The sequence below is a fragment of the Acanthaster planci genome, linkage group LG09 (assembly GCF_054643075.1).
Source record: "Acanthaster planci isolate LZ-2023a linkage group LG09, COTS_SCS, whole genome shotgun sequence".
In the NCBI taxonomy this organism is placed as follows: domain Eukaryota; kingdom Metazoa; phylum Echinodermata; class Asteroidea; order Valvatida; family Acanthasteridae; genus Acanthaster; species Acanthaster planci.
Genome location: NC_141785.1, coordinates 19767316 through 19783155, shown reverse-complemented (window position 1 = coordinate 19783155; position 15840 = coordinate 19767316). Strand labels below are relative to the sequence as shown.

The 15840-nt window shown below is 38.3% G+C and overlaps 2 protein-coding genes across 6 annotated transcripts in view; both read right to left on the bottom strand.

Moving 5' to 3' along the window:
* Positions 1-12644, bottom strand: part of LOC110976599 (rabphilin-3A-like) — a 48876-nt gene extending 36232 nt beyond the window's left edge. For 2 of the 5 annotated variants that reach the window (XR_015426295.1, XM_022230020.2), the window contains exons 1-3: positions 12463-12644; positions 6860-7036; positions 6071-6211 (exon numbers count right to left, since the gene is read on the bottom strand). Coding sequence is in view for 4 of the 5 variants with exons in the window: in XM_022230020.2 (XP_022085712.1) it covers positions 6071-6211; positions 6860-6963 (245 nt within the window). In the remaining variant the exon portion in view is untranslated. The remainder of the gene's footprint in view (positions 1-6070; positions 6212-6859; positions 7037-12462) is intronic. The other 3 variants (XM_087140638.1, XM_022230023.2, XM_022230026.2) reach the window with 2 other exon arrangements.
* A 546-nt stretch (positions 12645-13190) lies between these two features.
* On the bottom strand, positions 13191-15779 carry glod4 (glyoxalase domain containing 4). Its single transcript, XM_087141684.1, has 3 exons — positions 15482-15779; positions 14930-15016; positions 13191-14578 (listed from the first exon to the last, which is right to left on the bottom strand). Exons 1-3 carry the CDS (start codon positions 15572-15574, stop codon positions 14510-14512), a joined length of 249 nt encoding a protein of 82 aa, XP_086997810.1. The 5' UTR covers positions 15575-15779; the 3' UTR covers positions 13191-14509.
* Between the last annotated feature and the right edge of the window lie 61 nt (positions 15780-15840).

Genomic DNA, 15840 nt, shown 5'->3' with positions numbered 1-15840 from the left:
TGGAAAACAAGTAAGAATACACAAATGAAAAAAGTTCAGAAATGGACGAATGCGCAATGATAATTGTGAAAGAGCTAGGCACGCATCGCGCATGCGTAGTGACATGCTTTACTAGCCCGTAGTTCAGCAGTTGTTATTTGTGCATGCTGTGCACATTAAAAATTTCACATGAGCTACACGACAAAATCTCTATTTCTTTGTTCATCAGACCGCAAATGTTTTGCGCCACTCGTGCATGGATGGATGTTGACAGGTCAAATTGCCGGATCAGATCCACCTTTTGCGTTCCCATCTGATCGTGACCCGCTAATTGCAGGATCTGATCCACCAATTGGGGGATCTGTATCCTGCTCCAGAAGAGGATCAAGAAAGGTGGATCTGATCCTGATCAACCTTATAACGGTTAGTGTACCCACTACACACAATTGTCGGATATGATCCACCAATTGGGGGATCTGATCCGGCAATTTGGCAAAAGGTGGATCAGATCCCCCAATTGGTGGATCAAGTGAGTTTCTACTACTACTACCTATCCATAAAACCTGTACCAAATTCACAGATAAATCAAAGCCATTGTTTACATAAGCAACTGGTATGTAGTCATGGGCAAGATTAACACAATACTAAATAATACACAAACCATATACAAGAGTCAGTGCATAAAGTACCATTGTGTGCAAGAAAAGATACCATTTATCATACATGTACATGTAGCTGCCTACATCTGCGGAGTACACAATGTACCAATATCAAGTTACATGTTCGTACCCATAGTAAGCACTTTAGGATACTGAAGTGTGCTGTCATTAACAGTAAATACCACACAAACGAATGGAGTACAAGCGTGCATTGGTTCTCACGCTAATTGTCACTTTGGTACATGTATACATGCGCTGTTTTCATACATTAGGCAGAAGAAATAGTCCGCACAATTGAAATTAACCAATACATGTACGGTCATGACCATGACGGTACAGTTCTGGCACATATTTAAGCAACAGCCATGCTACGGTAGTTGAAAATACTGGTGTGAGAATGTGAGAGTTGTACATTACAATACAAGTGTGCATGTAACAGGATTTAAGCTACACTAGCAGTACATGTGAACTAGCAAGCTTGGAAAGTTGTACGGAAATGTGTACTTAGTATGTTTGATGGACTCCTATGCGGACTTAAACTGGTTCATAAACTTTGTATATGTGTATTTACCCATGTGCCTAAAGGTAACTGTCTTGGTACATATATACATGTATATATGTGCAGTACATACAGTCTCTTCACTATATGTAATCTATACCATATAAATTTGTTAAAATACAGTGCATATTTATGCACTTCACTGCTTATACATGTACATGTATGTGCACACCGTAGTGTACATGTATATTTATGTACAATATACATGCACTCAATGGCCAACTGCACAGGCATGTATTTATACTATTGATTTTGCCCAGTTGTTAGTGAACGTACACATTGCATTCAACCACTTTATTGGAACACCTACTGTACAAGCAGACAAAATGGAATACCACTTTAAAAAAATCCATTCTGACTTTGTGAATCAAATTAAACATGATGTACCTGTACACAATCAAGATATTTACGGCCCACAGAAATACGTAATCGTTATTGATGCAACATGAAGTACATGTATAGTGTATACATAAACAAAGAAAACCTCCATAATGCAACATGACAACCCACGCACACAACTTTAAAACTGAGAGGAAATTACACGCCACATGTACGCATGTGTTTATAATGTCTATAACCAGAACATACAGAAGGGTACCAGTATAGTGGGGAGATAAACATCATTGCATGCTTTCAACACATCCTCTGTGTGAAATATCCAGATTACAGTTGCACATGACATGTACATCTGTCAACAAAAATCAATCATTTGCGAAAAAGCCTAAATCTTGTATGCTTTGCGAGATTTGAAACCAACGTGTCCCCTTAACAGTACAGGCCTAGTGATACATCAAAGTAAGCTCATTAGTTCCCATCCCCAGGCAACACTGTGATCCTTCCACATATTACCATGCAGATGGGTGATGTCTTTTCTCCACATCGGCGATTTCCATTTCACTTAAGGGCTCTCAATAAAAACAATTAGATCTGCAGACAGAGCATGTCTCCACGATGGCACAAAGACAGAAGGAACGAAGCCAAAACAATTCAAGATCTGAACTACCGGTATCACGATGTCATCCATGTGTGCATGTTACAGTACTGTACACGGACAGAGGTATCTTCTGTTGATGTTATTTGTAATATTGAAGTGGATTTTGAGCTGTGGCCAACACATGAAGAATATGCACATGTACATGTGTACCTTCTTACGGTGGGCCTAATCTGTTATTATGTGGGGCAGCCTATCATGAATTCTACATGAGTTTGGCAAACTGGTAAATTGGCACACTGTGCCCTGAGCTACGGTAGGATAAAACGTGCTGACTCTAGTTTCATGGCTCTTACTGGTTTATGTGCGTGCGTACACCGTGACTACCCACTGACTGAAAATGTTGTAAACGTACATGTACAGTACTGTTATACGCAGGCTGACAATTTCTTGTTTATTATGTAAGACCACTGATCTCACACATCAAAAGTTTTCTCTTTGGAATCATTTCAACCAAATCATTGTTTCTGATGAACACTGAAGTCCACTCATGTAATATTAGGTCAGCAGCCAAGTTTCATATTGCAAAGGCAAGAACTACAATGTTTCTTAATACAGTTCGACATCAAGGTCCTTTGCTCTGGGATGAAAATCACCCCAATACCATACTTTTGAAGTATACATGGTTTTGAAAAGTACTTGAAGAAGTTCCTCCTTTCCAGTGTAATATAGTTTATCTACCATGTCTACCCTGTATTGTACATGTATTTTGTGGACGTATGACATTTCTACTGTGCATTTATAACATTAATAATGAAACAGTCATGTCTAGAATTGTATCATTCCTATGATGTTATGACAGAGAAAATGTTGCTAAATCTAACGTTCATCTGTCCCTTCTTACTCTCTTTATTTTCTCTTCTGTATTTAGTAATTATAGCCTAATTTGGATTTTATTCTAACAAACAAGGAACCAGGCCATGAATAAGCGTTTCGCTTTCTGTCTGGTATCCGCCATTCATCATCTATTATTTCATTCTGTAATAGCATTGCTTCTTTATGTTCTAATTATAATGTATGGAAATAAACCAAATCAAACCGAACCAAATGATAGAAAAGAGTAAAAGTGATAACCCTTTCACTTTGTGATAAAGAGATACAAACTTTTTATAAAAAATCATTTTTTCTTTTGAAACGCTGCATTTGTAAATGAAAGGAGCATATACAAAGGTCACTGCATAAATCTGGGATAAACAATCTTTGTTTAGAAATCTATTTTGGGGTGCACTCTTTAGTTCATTATAAACATGTTTCCTTTTGCTTGTAAAGAACTTGACCAATGTGATATTTTTTGCAAACACTGTTTCCATTGTTGTATAGCAGACCCCTATGAAACAAAATGAAACAATCCTCTTCTTGCATGTACAAGTGCAAATAGAAGTCTTCCAGAATTTCTGCAAATGATAAATTTCTTCAAGCCAACTTCACCAGGTCAAAATGCATACATACCAGTAAATGTACAGTACATGCACAGATAACAAACATGCACGTGTACATGTATACATGTATGTATGTATGTATGTATGTATGTATGTATGTATGTATGTATGTATGTATGTATGTATGTATGTATGTATGTATGTATGTATGTATGTATGTATAGGGTGCTGGCTGCAATGAATGATTCACGTTATGATGTAGACACAGTGCTGATTGTCTTCCCTCAAGGTACACTTATATACACATGTACATGCAAATACTACATGTCTGTGAAATAAAGATTTTATTAACTGCACACATAAACCCTCTGGTGAGATGTTTACACATTGATGCTGCTAGGGATATACATGTAATGTGGAACTGTAAAAGTCACCTTTGGCAATTGCTTCTTTTTTTTTAATCAACCACAGATTTTACAAGAAGAAAGAACGAGGGCCTATATGTAGGCTTTTGTTTTTCATGTACATTCAGGAACAAATCAATGTCCAATATCCTCTACCAGACGGTCCATTCATGGTAACGGATGCAGTCTGCTGCTAAGCAACCACCGATTGATGAGCCACGTGTTTTGGCAGGGATGTTTGTGGCCAGGACAAACACGGCATTTAGCATGTTGGGTGAGTGGTCCTTTCTCAGCGCACTCCAATACAGCCAGGAATACCAATGCATCACAACATGACATCATTGCACGCAGGAGGACTTTCTATGCAAACAAGTAATCACTTACAAGTACAATCAATCTCTGGAAACATCCTGCCTTCCAAAAAAACATTACAAGAGTTTGCCAAAATGGATGTACGGGACAACCATTTTCTTCCACAACCATGGTACTGAGTCTTTCTCACGTTAGCAGCAATTTGGCCGTGGTTACCATGGATGGTTTTCATGGCGTCTTTTACAAAATTCGCTGGATGTAAAGTTATGTCTTCAACTTTTCTGCTGCTGCTGATACATTATGGCAGCATCATTTCTACAATGTACACATGTCCGAATTCGTTTTGTACACGAGATATGGCCTTGTTGCACTGAAAAAACGAATTAGAATGTCTTGATTAGACCAATGATGTACTAGAAATTCAAGAAATGAATACTAATTTAACCCAATGGATGATAAATGTTACAAATCTGTTTAAATATTCTAATTATCAGTGGTTCTTGTAGAACTTTTATGTTGTATAAATTTTACCATTTCTGTGTCATACTCTTTGAACTCAAATAATTTTTAGCAATAACCTGGGAATTTTCAATTTAAATTTCTCTGAAATTTCATAATCAGAACAATGTATCTTTTTTTTCAAATGAAGTCACAGATATACACTGTATATTGTATTTTAAGAACTTTATTACAAAGACAATGCAAAAAGGAAAAAATCTAGGTACAAAATAAGAACAAGAAGTCCACAGGTAAAAATGCAAAAATCAGATTTTAATTCTGCCACTGCTGGTGAAAGATCAAACCTGAACAAAATGGCCCAACACCACGTGATCTCTTGCCCAACACAGTCTATTATAAAGATCACACCAAGTGATCTTCCTAGAAGCCAAGTTTCAACACACTGTTATATGAGCCTCTCCCATTAAGGCCATTAGTGCAGTCCATTACGGCATTATTGCGGCCGGCGCTGTCTAGGGCCTGGGCTGCATGTGGTACACGCTCCGCGCTGCAGTGAAATAATCTGTTTCCACACTTAACGTAATTGTGTTGGCTGAGCAACGCTAAGCCTCCTGGATCGTCACTTTGTCCGTAATAAACCACTGTGTAAATAACCTAGAAATCAGCCATCGAGGCAATGAGTCTACGTACATGTATCTGAGGCTGACTTACATTTATATTGCTTTACGGCTTAAAACTCTTTCTTATGGGCAATTACCAATGAACAGTATTACTGGCATACAATAAATCAGGGATATATAGTCAAAAGGTTACCATCCCAAACCCCTCTGAATCTGCCAAAATCCAACGCCTGGTATTTCATTTGATTTTAATGGACCAAGGATGTACATATACATGTACATGTAGATCCATTGTCCCATTTAGTGCAATTTTCAAATGGGTAAGTTCAGTGTTGGGTTTAAGTAGATTAAGAAAAAATCCTTAAGTGAATAAATTTAAAAGGATGAAGTTATTAAATCAATAACAGTGATGTTATTTGTCCATATTGGTGAATTCACTTGTTTTGTAAATTTGCCACAACATCCTTTTCCTCATGCTTGTAGCCGCAGCTATCTTAATCTTTTTACCTCCATGTTTTCTCAGCATCCAAACTGTACATGTAACTCCCACATTCTTAAGCTGTTGCTACGATCTCTCTACTCTGAAACACAATTTCAAGACGCAATGCACACATCTTGCATCACAGCAATGTCCACGCATCGCCACCTAACCTGACAACCACAAACCCTCCACACCTGCTTTTGTTCAGGGGCTCCTGACGGTCTTACCCTATTCTTTCCTGTTCTGCCACTTCCAATTTGTCCGCTCTCTCAATCACACCCAAGATGGTCTCCTGTTCTTCCCTGCTCAACGTGTCACTTTTCTTGTATTTGCTAGCAGAGGTGTGGAAGGACCACCCGGAACCCAGCCTTCAAGGAGAAGAGAAAAAATAAATTACAAACATGACCTAACGTGTCACATCCCCCCCCGCGTTTAGCGATAGGTGTTCAAATTAGGATGAATAATTGATTTGACACAACTCCCTCATTTTAACTGGAAGAATGTAGAAGGTACATGTACTTTAAAATGTGCCAGAAAAGGTCATAACTTTTGAAACAAGCACAATCGTCTGTACGAGACTTATTTGACACAGTGAATTAATCCTTTGTGTTTGATTGTGGATTTTGAGCATTGGGCCACTGCAAGAAAAGAGAGGAAACTGTCTGAGTTTGCTCACTTTAAAGATATCAGCTCTTGATTTACATTTCAACTGAACTTTTTATAAAGTGCAATATTAGTTTTATTCAGAATGAGTTTGAGATCATCCATGAAGACAGCTGGCAATGCTTACATGGCTTATGTAGAAAAATCCGAGAAAATGTCCGTAAATCTGTCAAGATAAGTATTTTTGGATTGGCTATCCATCAAGCTAGTCATATCACAGCATACTGATCACCCCATTTTCATGATGGATTCTTATCTCAGATCGATAACCTACTATTGTACTTGGACATGTGTAGGTTGCAGAGAAAATGGCCTGGGAAAAGTTAAGCTGAAGTTTCTACTCAAATACTCACTTCGCCCGGAGGGCAAGCTGTCTGTCGTTTGGGCAAGTCCACCGATCCACCGCGCTCCCGCCAACAAATTCTCCCATGTTAGTAGCGGCACCGTTTATGGGCATGAACGTTCAAATATGTAGAAAGACAGGTAGGGAAATTCTGCAAACCACCTGGGAGCAGTTGCCAAAGTGGAATCTGGAAACAGGAGAGAAAATTGTCAACATAATTTTGGGTGTGACCTTTGAGAATAATGATGATCCTTGCTTGCTGGGAACTTAAATTTATACCAAGTATTGCTTTCAAATAGACTTAATTACTGTGTAGAGGGCAATGAATACAGTATCCCATTTAGTAAGCAACACATCAGGTGTGAACGGCCATGTGTGTTCTGCTGTAAATAAACCCTTACTGTATTGAAAAATTAAAGTGCTACATTGACATGAAAACTATCTTCCACACTGCAGTCCCATTTTATGTTATCTGTGATAGGTCTACCCAGCACAAGTATGTGGCCTGACATGCACTACGCTTGCAGACAGAAATTCACCCGCAAAATCTGCAAAAGTAATAACCCAGTGAGCCGTCTATGCATGGTGCCGGTACCTGTAAACCTCTCTTGGTAATCAATCTTGTTTTGGCACCCAGAGGTTGGGTGGCTGACAAGGGGGATTCACTTTGAAAAATTACAAAATGCAGTTGTGTACGTCAGCACTTACAAGTGTAATATGCTGTGTCATGTCTGGATGTACATGTATACATGAATGTGTACAGTACATGTATACATGTATAGCTTATAAATTCCACTGACCACTTACATGTACATGAAACATTACTCCGGTCTTTCCAAAAAAGGAGTTTCTTTCAATATTTTAATATACATGTCCTGGTACATGTAAATCACCATAATAGGGGCAATTCAAAACCGGAGGACATGTACTCCCAAGAAGAAATCACCTATTCCTGTATCAAGCTGTTTTGAAATGCATGATGGGAAATTTGTGGACACCTGTGCATGGAACTTACTGTACATGTATTTTCAAATCCACCACTTAATGATAGAATGATAGAACGAATGTAGATGTAATTTTGTTTTTTACCTGACAAGTTAAAACAAAGTTACCTGCTCCATTACACATGACACCATGAAGCAAGTTGATCATGCTCTACATGCACCTAAAAGCTAAGTGGAATCCATTTCTTCAATGAAGTCCCAAATTCATTTCTCAGTTGAGCTGCTTAAATAATGATGAACCCAATATTCAAAATTTGGCATGGTTCAGCTGCCGCAAGTGTCTACATGTACATGCAGCCTGGCTTATTTATGGTTCATTGCAAACCACAATTCCAGTGAAATTGTACATGTAAGTAGCACCAAAAACCATATTTGCAACCATGAAATACTATCCATGTGCCACACTGCTGTGGGTTTTCTACAAGCACAATTCAAGGGTTGAATCATACAGTATGTAATTCAACCCCTGTTTATGTAAGCTGTGGTGCCCTATATACTTGTCAATGTGGTTGCATTGTCTTGTACTTTTCATGGTGTTTAATTACAGTCAGACGGACAGCACTTTGGCTCAACAAATTACCCCAGGAAATTGGAAAAGTACCAACATGTCCACACATCCACATGTCCGCATTTAATGATGAACGTGTACTGGTAGAGCAGACTACAGTAAGCGTGGTGAGGAAATCGCCACGCACTCTTTGGGCAGAGGCACAATCTTTGTAATCATAACCGTCTAAGTGCAATGCAATTATAATCTCTCCTTACAATGTCTGGCCAGGAAGCTTCCTGGATACTTCTCCACTGTGCATGAAACCGATGCCTCCCTCTCTCCACTTTACAAGCATCTGAGATGGTTAAGTTTTAGCATGGTTTATAAGGGAATACTGTAAATGTAGTTTTTATAGCAGTACGTGGCGTACAGGTACTGTATAAATGTATTTTTCCATATTCACTGTCCATATATGGTATCATCAACATAATACTGTATGGCACATGTACCGATGCACATGCCGTACGTAACTTGCCACTGTACCTCTACGTGATCTGACCTGTACAGGTACCCACAGGTAAGGAATATTGTGAAAATCTTTAAGTCCCACAATTTACTTTTTTCTCAAATTACATATTATTGCAAAGCTGACAAAATAAAGAATGCCGGACCCAGAAGAGTATAAACTGAAAAATAACAACCTAGTACCAAAAGATATATGCACCTGTTTATGTATGCACGGTAGTTGTCTCAAATACATGTACATGTATGTATCGGTACATGTACATGTAAGTTCCTCAATCAAACCTTTACCTACCGGTAGCCAAGTTATTTTTTACAAAAAGTGGATTAAATTATTTCATGAAAAGTATGTGGTTTACTTTTGGGCACATATAAAATCAAACTGACTTCACACTGTGTCTGCACAAGGTTCCTGCTGGCAAATGTTAAACAGCAGCCAACAATTCAGGTGTATACGTGTACATGGACATGTACAATGTACATGTACACATGTATGTAAACGCACAATTGAAGCCAAACACATGTACTTTTTCAATCCAGTGCTAAATTATAATACACTTTGTCTCTCACCAACTGCTACGGATTACCGTAAAAATTTGTGGATATTTGCCCTTCAGCGACGATGGCAGTTGATAGAGCTCCGGAATTCTGCAACGCGTCAACATTTACAGCAGAGACTCTGATAAATAGTACACTGAAGCCCCATAAATAGCTAAGATAAATTACAGCTTCTCACACTCGCTCTGCTGACGCTATGGTTACCGTTACACTGCCTTGCTACATGAAGCAGAAGATAAGAACCTACGGAGTAAATAATTCCATTCCTGTGTGTGTGGACCTCTCTCTTCTGCAGAAATATGGCAAACGATCAATATAATACATGTACAAAAGTATGGTACACGAACACGTACCGGTTTGTACGTGCGTCGGTAGGTACAGCAAAACATATTGGGCTGCCGCCAGGAGTTATTAACAAATGCATTCCAGGTTTGGATAAACAAAACAGACTGTGTCGCAGGTTCTCATTTGCAAAGTGACTTCTGTTGTAATCTTGTCAAAAGATTTAACATTTTTATCCTTTCATCCACGTTAATCAGCTTCCGAACTGAGCAAAGGGTTGGTTATTAGGAAACACCCATAGGTTATTTTCCCACGAAGGAGTCAGCTTGACACTTCAGCTGATGAAAATTAAATACTAAAGTGCATGTATGGACATGTGCGGTCTTTGACATTTTCTTAAATCACCCCTTTAGGAAAGTCACAATGTTTTTTATTTAACCTACAGAATAATTATCTTACGTAGAGGTATCAATGTATCAGTACTATTGTACGGAGTAAAGTTTACACTATACATCTACGACAGGGTTAATGAAATGCGCCTTTGTATGAGAAATCTTTCAGATTCTTAAACCTGATGCGTACACATATTTCACAATAAAAAATGAGACTTGTGTGATTTGCTCTCTGCATTTCTTCCTTCTTTTTTTTTTCAAATTAACAATTATGTGTTTCAACTACTTTTTGTTTAGCTTTTTGTTCCAGTTGTTTATACATGCACATGTATCTACGCCACACTGTACATTTGGCAGGTATTTCCTTGCAATCAAGTCTGGTTTGTTGTGGTGTTTTGACAATCCATTTGGAAATTGAATTAAGTTCTAAGATTTTTTTTCCCTTTCTTTGAATCACCAGTCTTTCATCTGACTTTGAATTCACTTCTGTCTTGCAAGTACATGTACATGTAACAAGTCATGCATGTGTACCATAATCAACTTATGTACAATGTAAGTTGGTGCATTACTTTTTTGTTTTTGGCTTTTTGTACTGGCCATTGTTGTTGGAAACAATTGTTACATGCTGGCCCATTTCTTCCCTGGAACATTTTCATATCCTGACATATATTCTCAGTTCTGTTATCTTTCTCATTTTCTCATCACAATCGCTCAGCGCAGTTGGTCGATTCTCCGAGTGGAAAGAGTTCTATATTCGGACATCACTTGATATCCTGTGCACGAACCCCATGGTCTGAAAAGTTCTGGGTGATTTCTAAGTGAATATTTCAACATTTCCCCAGCAAAATTTGGGGGCACGTTATCACTTGTTGATGGCTAGTAAACCACTGCACGTGAAAATTAGTGATGTCCGTATCCGTACATGTAATTCTTAACCTCCACGTAATCTCCAACTTTACTTCCTTTGGAAAGAATTCTACTTGATATACATACATGTACATGTACCCCACCTACTTTTTCCTGCAGTAACTTAAATAAAACAATCTTCCACAACTGTGAATTAGAAAAACAGGTGATTGGCTGATGGTGGAAGTGGCTAAAATCATGCAGTAAAATAGAGAGACCATGCACATTGAAAAACCTGACAAGTCCGGGCCAAGGCCTAGAACAACACACTGTCTAGCAATATTTAGTCCAAGTAAGTTGGACCTTACAAATTGGCTTTTTTAACATTTGGACATGGTCAGGCGATAGTAGGGTCCAAGTACCTTCCAGAGGCTTTTGCTTCCATTAATTCATTCTCTCAAAATATCGATAGCTCGTACCGAGTCAAAATCCTCTGAATTCACCTCCAAAATGATCTTTAAACTGTCTTAAATGCACTCGGCTTAGGGTCAAGTGAGAATTGGAGATTCCAATAATGATGATAAGGTTTACTCACTTTAGGGAAGAAAAGATAAATTTCCTCATTAAATCGGAAACGGTCTCATCGTCGAGTGTGATGATGCCATCTTGTTCAAATAGTGATTTGAACTGTATGTTAATGTCCTGGAGACGATGTCACGGTGCACTGGCCTCTAACGGACCATTCACAAAAAGCATGCCAAGTCGGCATATGCACGCCAATGACTGATTCCTGAGCGCCGTATGTCAAGTAGCTGTGATCACATACAAACTGTACACTGGACATTGTAGCGCTCAGGAATCAGTCGTCAGCGGACTAATGCCATAAACGCCTATGGAAGGTACTTGGATCCCACTATTGCCCAACCATGTCTAAGTGTTAAAAAAGGCGATTTATAGGGTCCAAGTTACTTGGACTAAGCAATATCTAGCTTTTCTAGCAGGCCTAACAATGTCTTAATACGTGTTATACTAGTCTGAGCATGGTCTGAGTAACTTGACTCTATGAATCCCCTTTTTAAACATTTGAATAGGCCTATGTTTAAAAAGGCGATTTGTAGAGTCCAAGTATGGTTCAAGTTACTTGGACTAGTGTTATACTAGGCCCACTACAGTGTACATGTACATGTACAGTGCAGCAATATTTGGGCCACACTAGTCTCTGGTGCCAGAGTGCCTGGGGCTGGGCTGCATTTTATGTCACACGCATGATATTCAGCGCGCGCAATCTAGACTCTCAATTTGATTGTACTCCCCCTTCCTGAGTTGATTATCCTTTGAATGGATTTTAGTCAAAGGCAAATCAATTCAGGATGGAATACAATGATTTTGTGCAAGTTTCAAGATTGCGCTGAACACTCAGACAGCTGATTACTGCAATTGGAGTGCAATGACGTCTGATCACCAATGTTGTGCCTACACAAATTTAAAGAAAAAAGCAAATATCGTAAAATATACTCACAAGCAAATGTTGACACGCCTCCAAACACTGAAACAGGATAAATTCTACGAATGTGCTAGACACCAGTGACGCAAGCCAGCGATCTGACAAAATTCAAGAGGCTTTTGGACGGACAAAATTTAGCACTTCACAGCCACACAAATGACAGCCTAGCGTATGTGTTCGTCGTATTATGTGTACTATGTGCACACGGGGCAAATTATAATAGTACAGACTGATACCTGCCCAGTGCGGTTTTGTTCATTGTTTAAAGACAGGCAGTGGATACAAGGTACCAGCACCATCGACAAGAGAGGTTTTTGATCTTATTAAACGTGTAGATTGAACATACAATCGTGGGGTTTAGCCATGCGACACGAGCCACACGTTTAATCGTATTAATCAAAGTGTATTTTAAGAGGCGTGTTCACAGTATTTCAGGCAAAAATGTTCAGCGCACATAGAAAAAAAAAACCCAGGATTTCTTTTTCAAATCTCTCACTGCAAAATGGTCCATGCATGTGGAGCTCTCCTTTTCTTTTCCCTTTCCTTTTTTCTTTTCATTTGCACAAACATGCACATTGTTGAAAAAAGGTTTTAATTGCTTCACTATTTTTAAAGTTCCAGCTGAACACAGACACGTAGGTCCCCCCCAAAAAAAAATCATAGGAGGAAAACTGCAATATTACCTCCAAGCTCTTCAATTCCCCTAATTCCCTACGATACAGACTCACACAACAGGCAGGAGCTTGTAATGCAATGTACATGGAATCATTTATTCATTGACTAAGGCAAACAAATACGATCACAAGGCTTCATGATATCTGTTGAAGTAATTCTACGATTTAAAATGCAGCCAAGTTCAAAAGACATGAATATATCATTACACAGGGGAAGGAAAGGGTTATTATGAATTCTGTTGGTGTTAATGGAAATATATAATTCAGTAGCCGCTTCATTCAAACAACAATCAATATAAAAATTGGTTTCTTTGGGTAATTTATAAAATTACATTTAAAGTGTTGTTTTGGGTGTTAAGCTTACTTGTTTGAGAAAAGTTGCTCTGAGAAATAACTAAGCCCCTTTGATTTTCAAAAATACTTTCCAGCTATTTTCTTCTGGATGGTTTGAATACAATACAACCCTTTAACTTCCCTTGTGTCTGCAGAAAAATATGTCGCTACAAGAAACTGGTTATGGTTTTTGACGAGTAAAGTTAACTAAAAATGCAAAGCAAATAATAAGCGAGATGATGTATGCCATTTCTGCATTGATTCCCAAAATACGTGGAAGTCAAATATGAAAGTATGAAAGGGTAATTAGTATTAATAATCTACAAAAACAATCCAGATGTAATTGTAAGTTTTACCACAGAATCAAATTAAATGAAACTGCAAAAAAAATGGGGCAAAGGAATGCATTACAAACCCCATTATTGACAAACTGTGTGCGACAAAGGAAAACAGACCAATCAAATCAATCAATCAATCAATAAGTGAATCAAAAAAAAAATGTTTAAAAATGAATGTAAACAGTCCCTTATTGCAATATCTACCATTTCTGTCCCTGGGCAGGTCAAGATATTGTGGTTTCTGCAGCAGCATCACAGCTGCAACCGTGAGTCAATACTGAAACCTGGACACAAAATGGCTTCCTTGATCCAACAATCACCGTATGCACTTATCTCACTCCTACTTTTTCATCGAGGAGCCATTTTGTACCCAATACGACTCTGTCTACATTCATCTGTCAACAGTTCTGTCTTCTTCCAAACCATTATACTGCCCTCTAGAGGTGCAGCATGATGACAAGTTAAGATGACCAATATCATCAATTTTGTCTGTCTCTTTTTACCCTGTGTTTTTTTTTTTTGTTTCTTTCTTTTTGCCTTCTCCAATTTCCATCTCTTTACAAATGAAATGGCTTTGCAATTTTTCTAATGAGCGGCACACAATGGACCCTCAAAGTATCAATAAAACTTAACTGGACAAAGTTTAATTTCTCATAATACAATCAAATTTCAAGATAGCTATAACAGGAAAATAAAATAAAAAATGACCGAGCTCCTTTACTTAGCCACTCCTTTCCTCTCTGGATGCTTTGCGAAATACTCATCACTCTTGTCTGCCTTGATTGCCTATTAGAAAGATTTGTACAAAGAAATTAGGTCGAAGATGTGTTCAACATGAGCACAAAGAAATAAGACATCTAGGCCAACAAACAGAGCCCCTGTCTTTAGCCCCACCTCCCCAACCTACATCTGTCCCTGTCAAGGCTATCCTGTCGGTGGGTTGAGTTTTCCAATCCCTACCCCATTGTGTAGATGGACTAGTGTTCCATACTTTTCTGCTGACTTCAAAAACTGAAAATTCCTTCCTTAGTTACTCTCAGCTAAATCACAACAAATGCCAAACCACGGAGCAGGCTACTTGGAGTAAACATGAATTAAATTAATAAAAAGCCAATAAAGTCATCAAAATTATCTTACTTCATCCAGCAGTTGGTCGGCTTTGGGGTCGACTTGTGAAAGTTCCCGGAAAGCTTCATCCCCAACAAAACAGATCTCTAGGCCATCCTGAAATTGATATTACATGTAGTAAGAGTAACCTTTTGTATTAAGAGGCACCGCTTAATTTGGACAATTTTTTAAACATTAACCACTGCCTATAAAGCTACAAATTGCAAACATTTCAGAAATTAAGAACATCTGAAGACCCACTTTTGGGTTAATTTGTAAATAATTTTCAAAAGTGGTAAAAAAAAGGAGAAGTTTTTGTTACAGTTTTTAAAATAGAGTTTGGAGGGTAAACACTTAATTTGATTGGCATCAAAACAAACTGTTTCAAAACTGAGATGGCACCTTATCGTTGGTCTCGGTCACCTATTTGAAGAAACTGTGCAGAAGACAAATTAAACTTTGACTGTAACACTCATGATTTGTAAGAATACATAATCTTTAATGATGATAAAACGAATTCAGGTATTTAGAAACAGAGTCTCCTTGACCCCAAAAAGGTGAAAAGCCAAGCAATTAACTTACCGGGTCAGCAAGAATGACCACTTCAACAGTGGCTTTTCCCGGTGTGTCCAAACTGATCAGCGGTGTGACAATGGTCTGACCAGCCTCCTTCATAGAACTCTCAATACCTGGCAGCTGTTTTATCAAATCACTAACAACGGTCAAGATGCAAATTATTCAAAAGATGGAAACAACTTCCGCAGAGCCTGCTTTTAATTAAGCTACATGACAAACTGACATGGTGTCAGGATTTATTGTCTTCAGACATGACTTGTTTTACTCAAGTAACTTTGTATATTAACAGGCACTGAAGCAATTGTATGTGGCATTGTAATGACGATGTCAAAAACCATTTCGTGTATTAAGCGAACTCCCCTCAG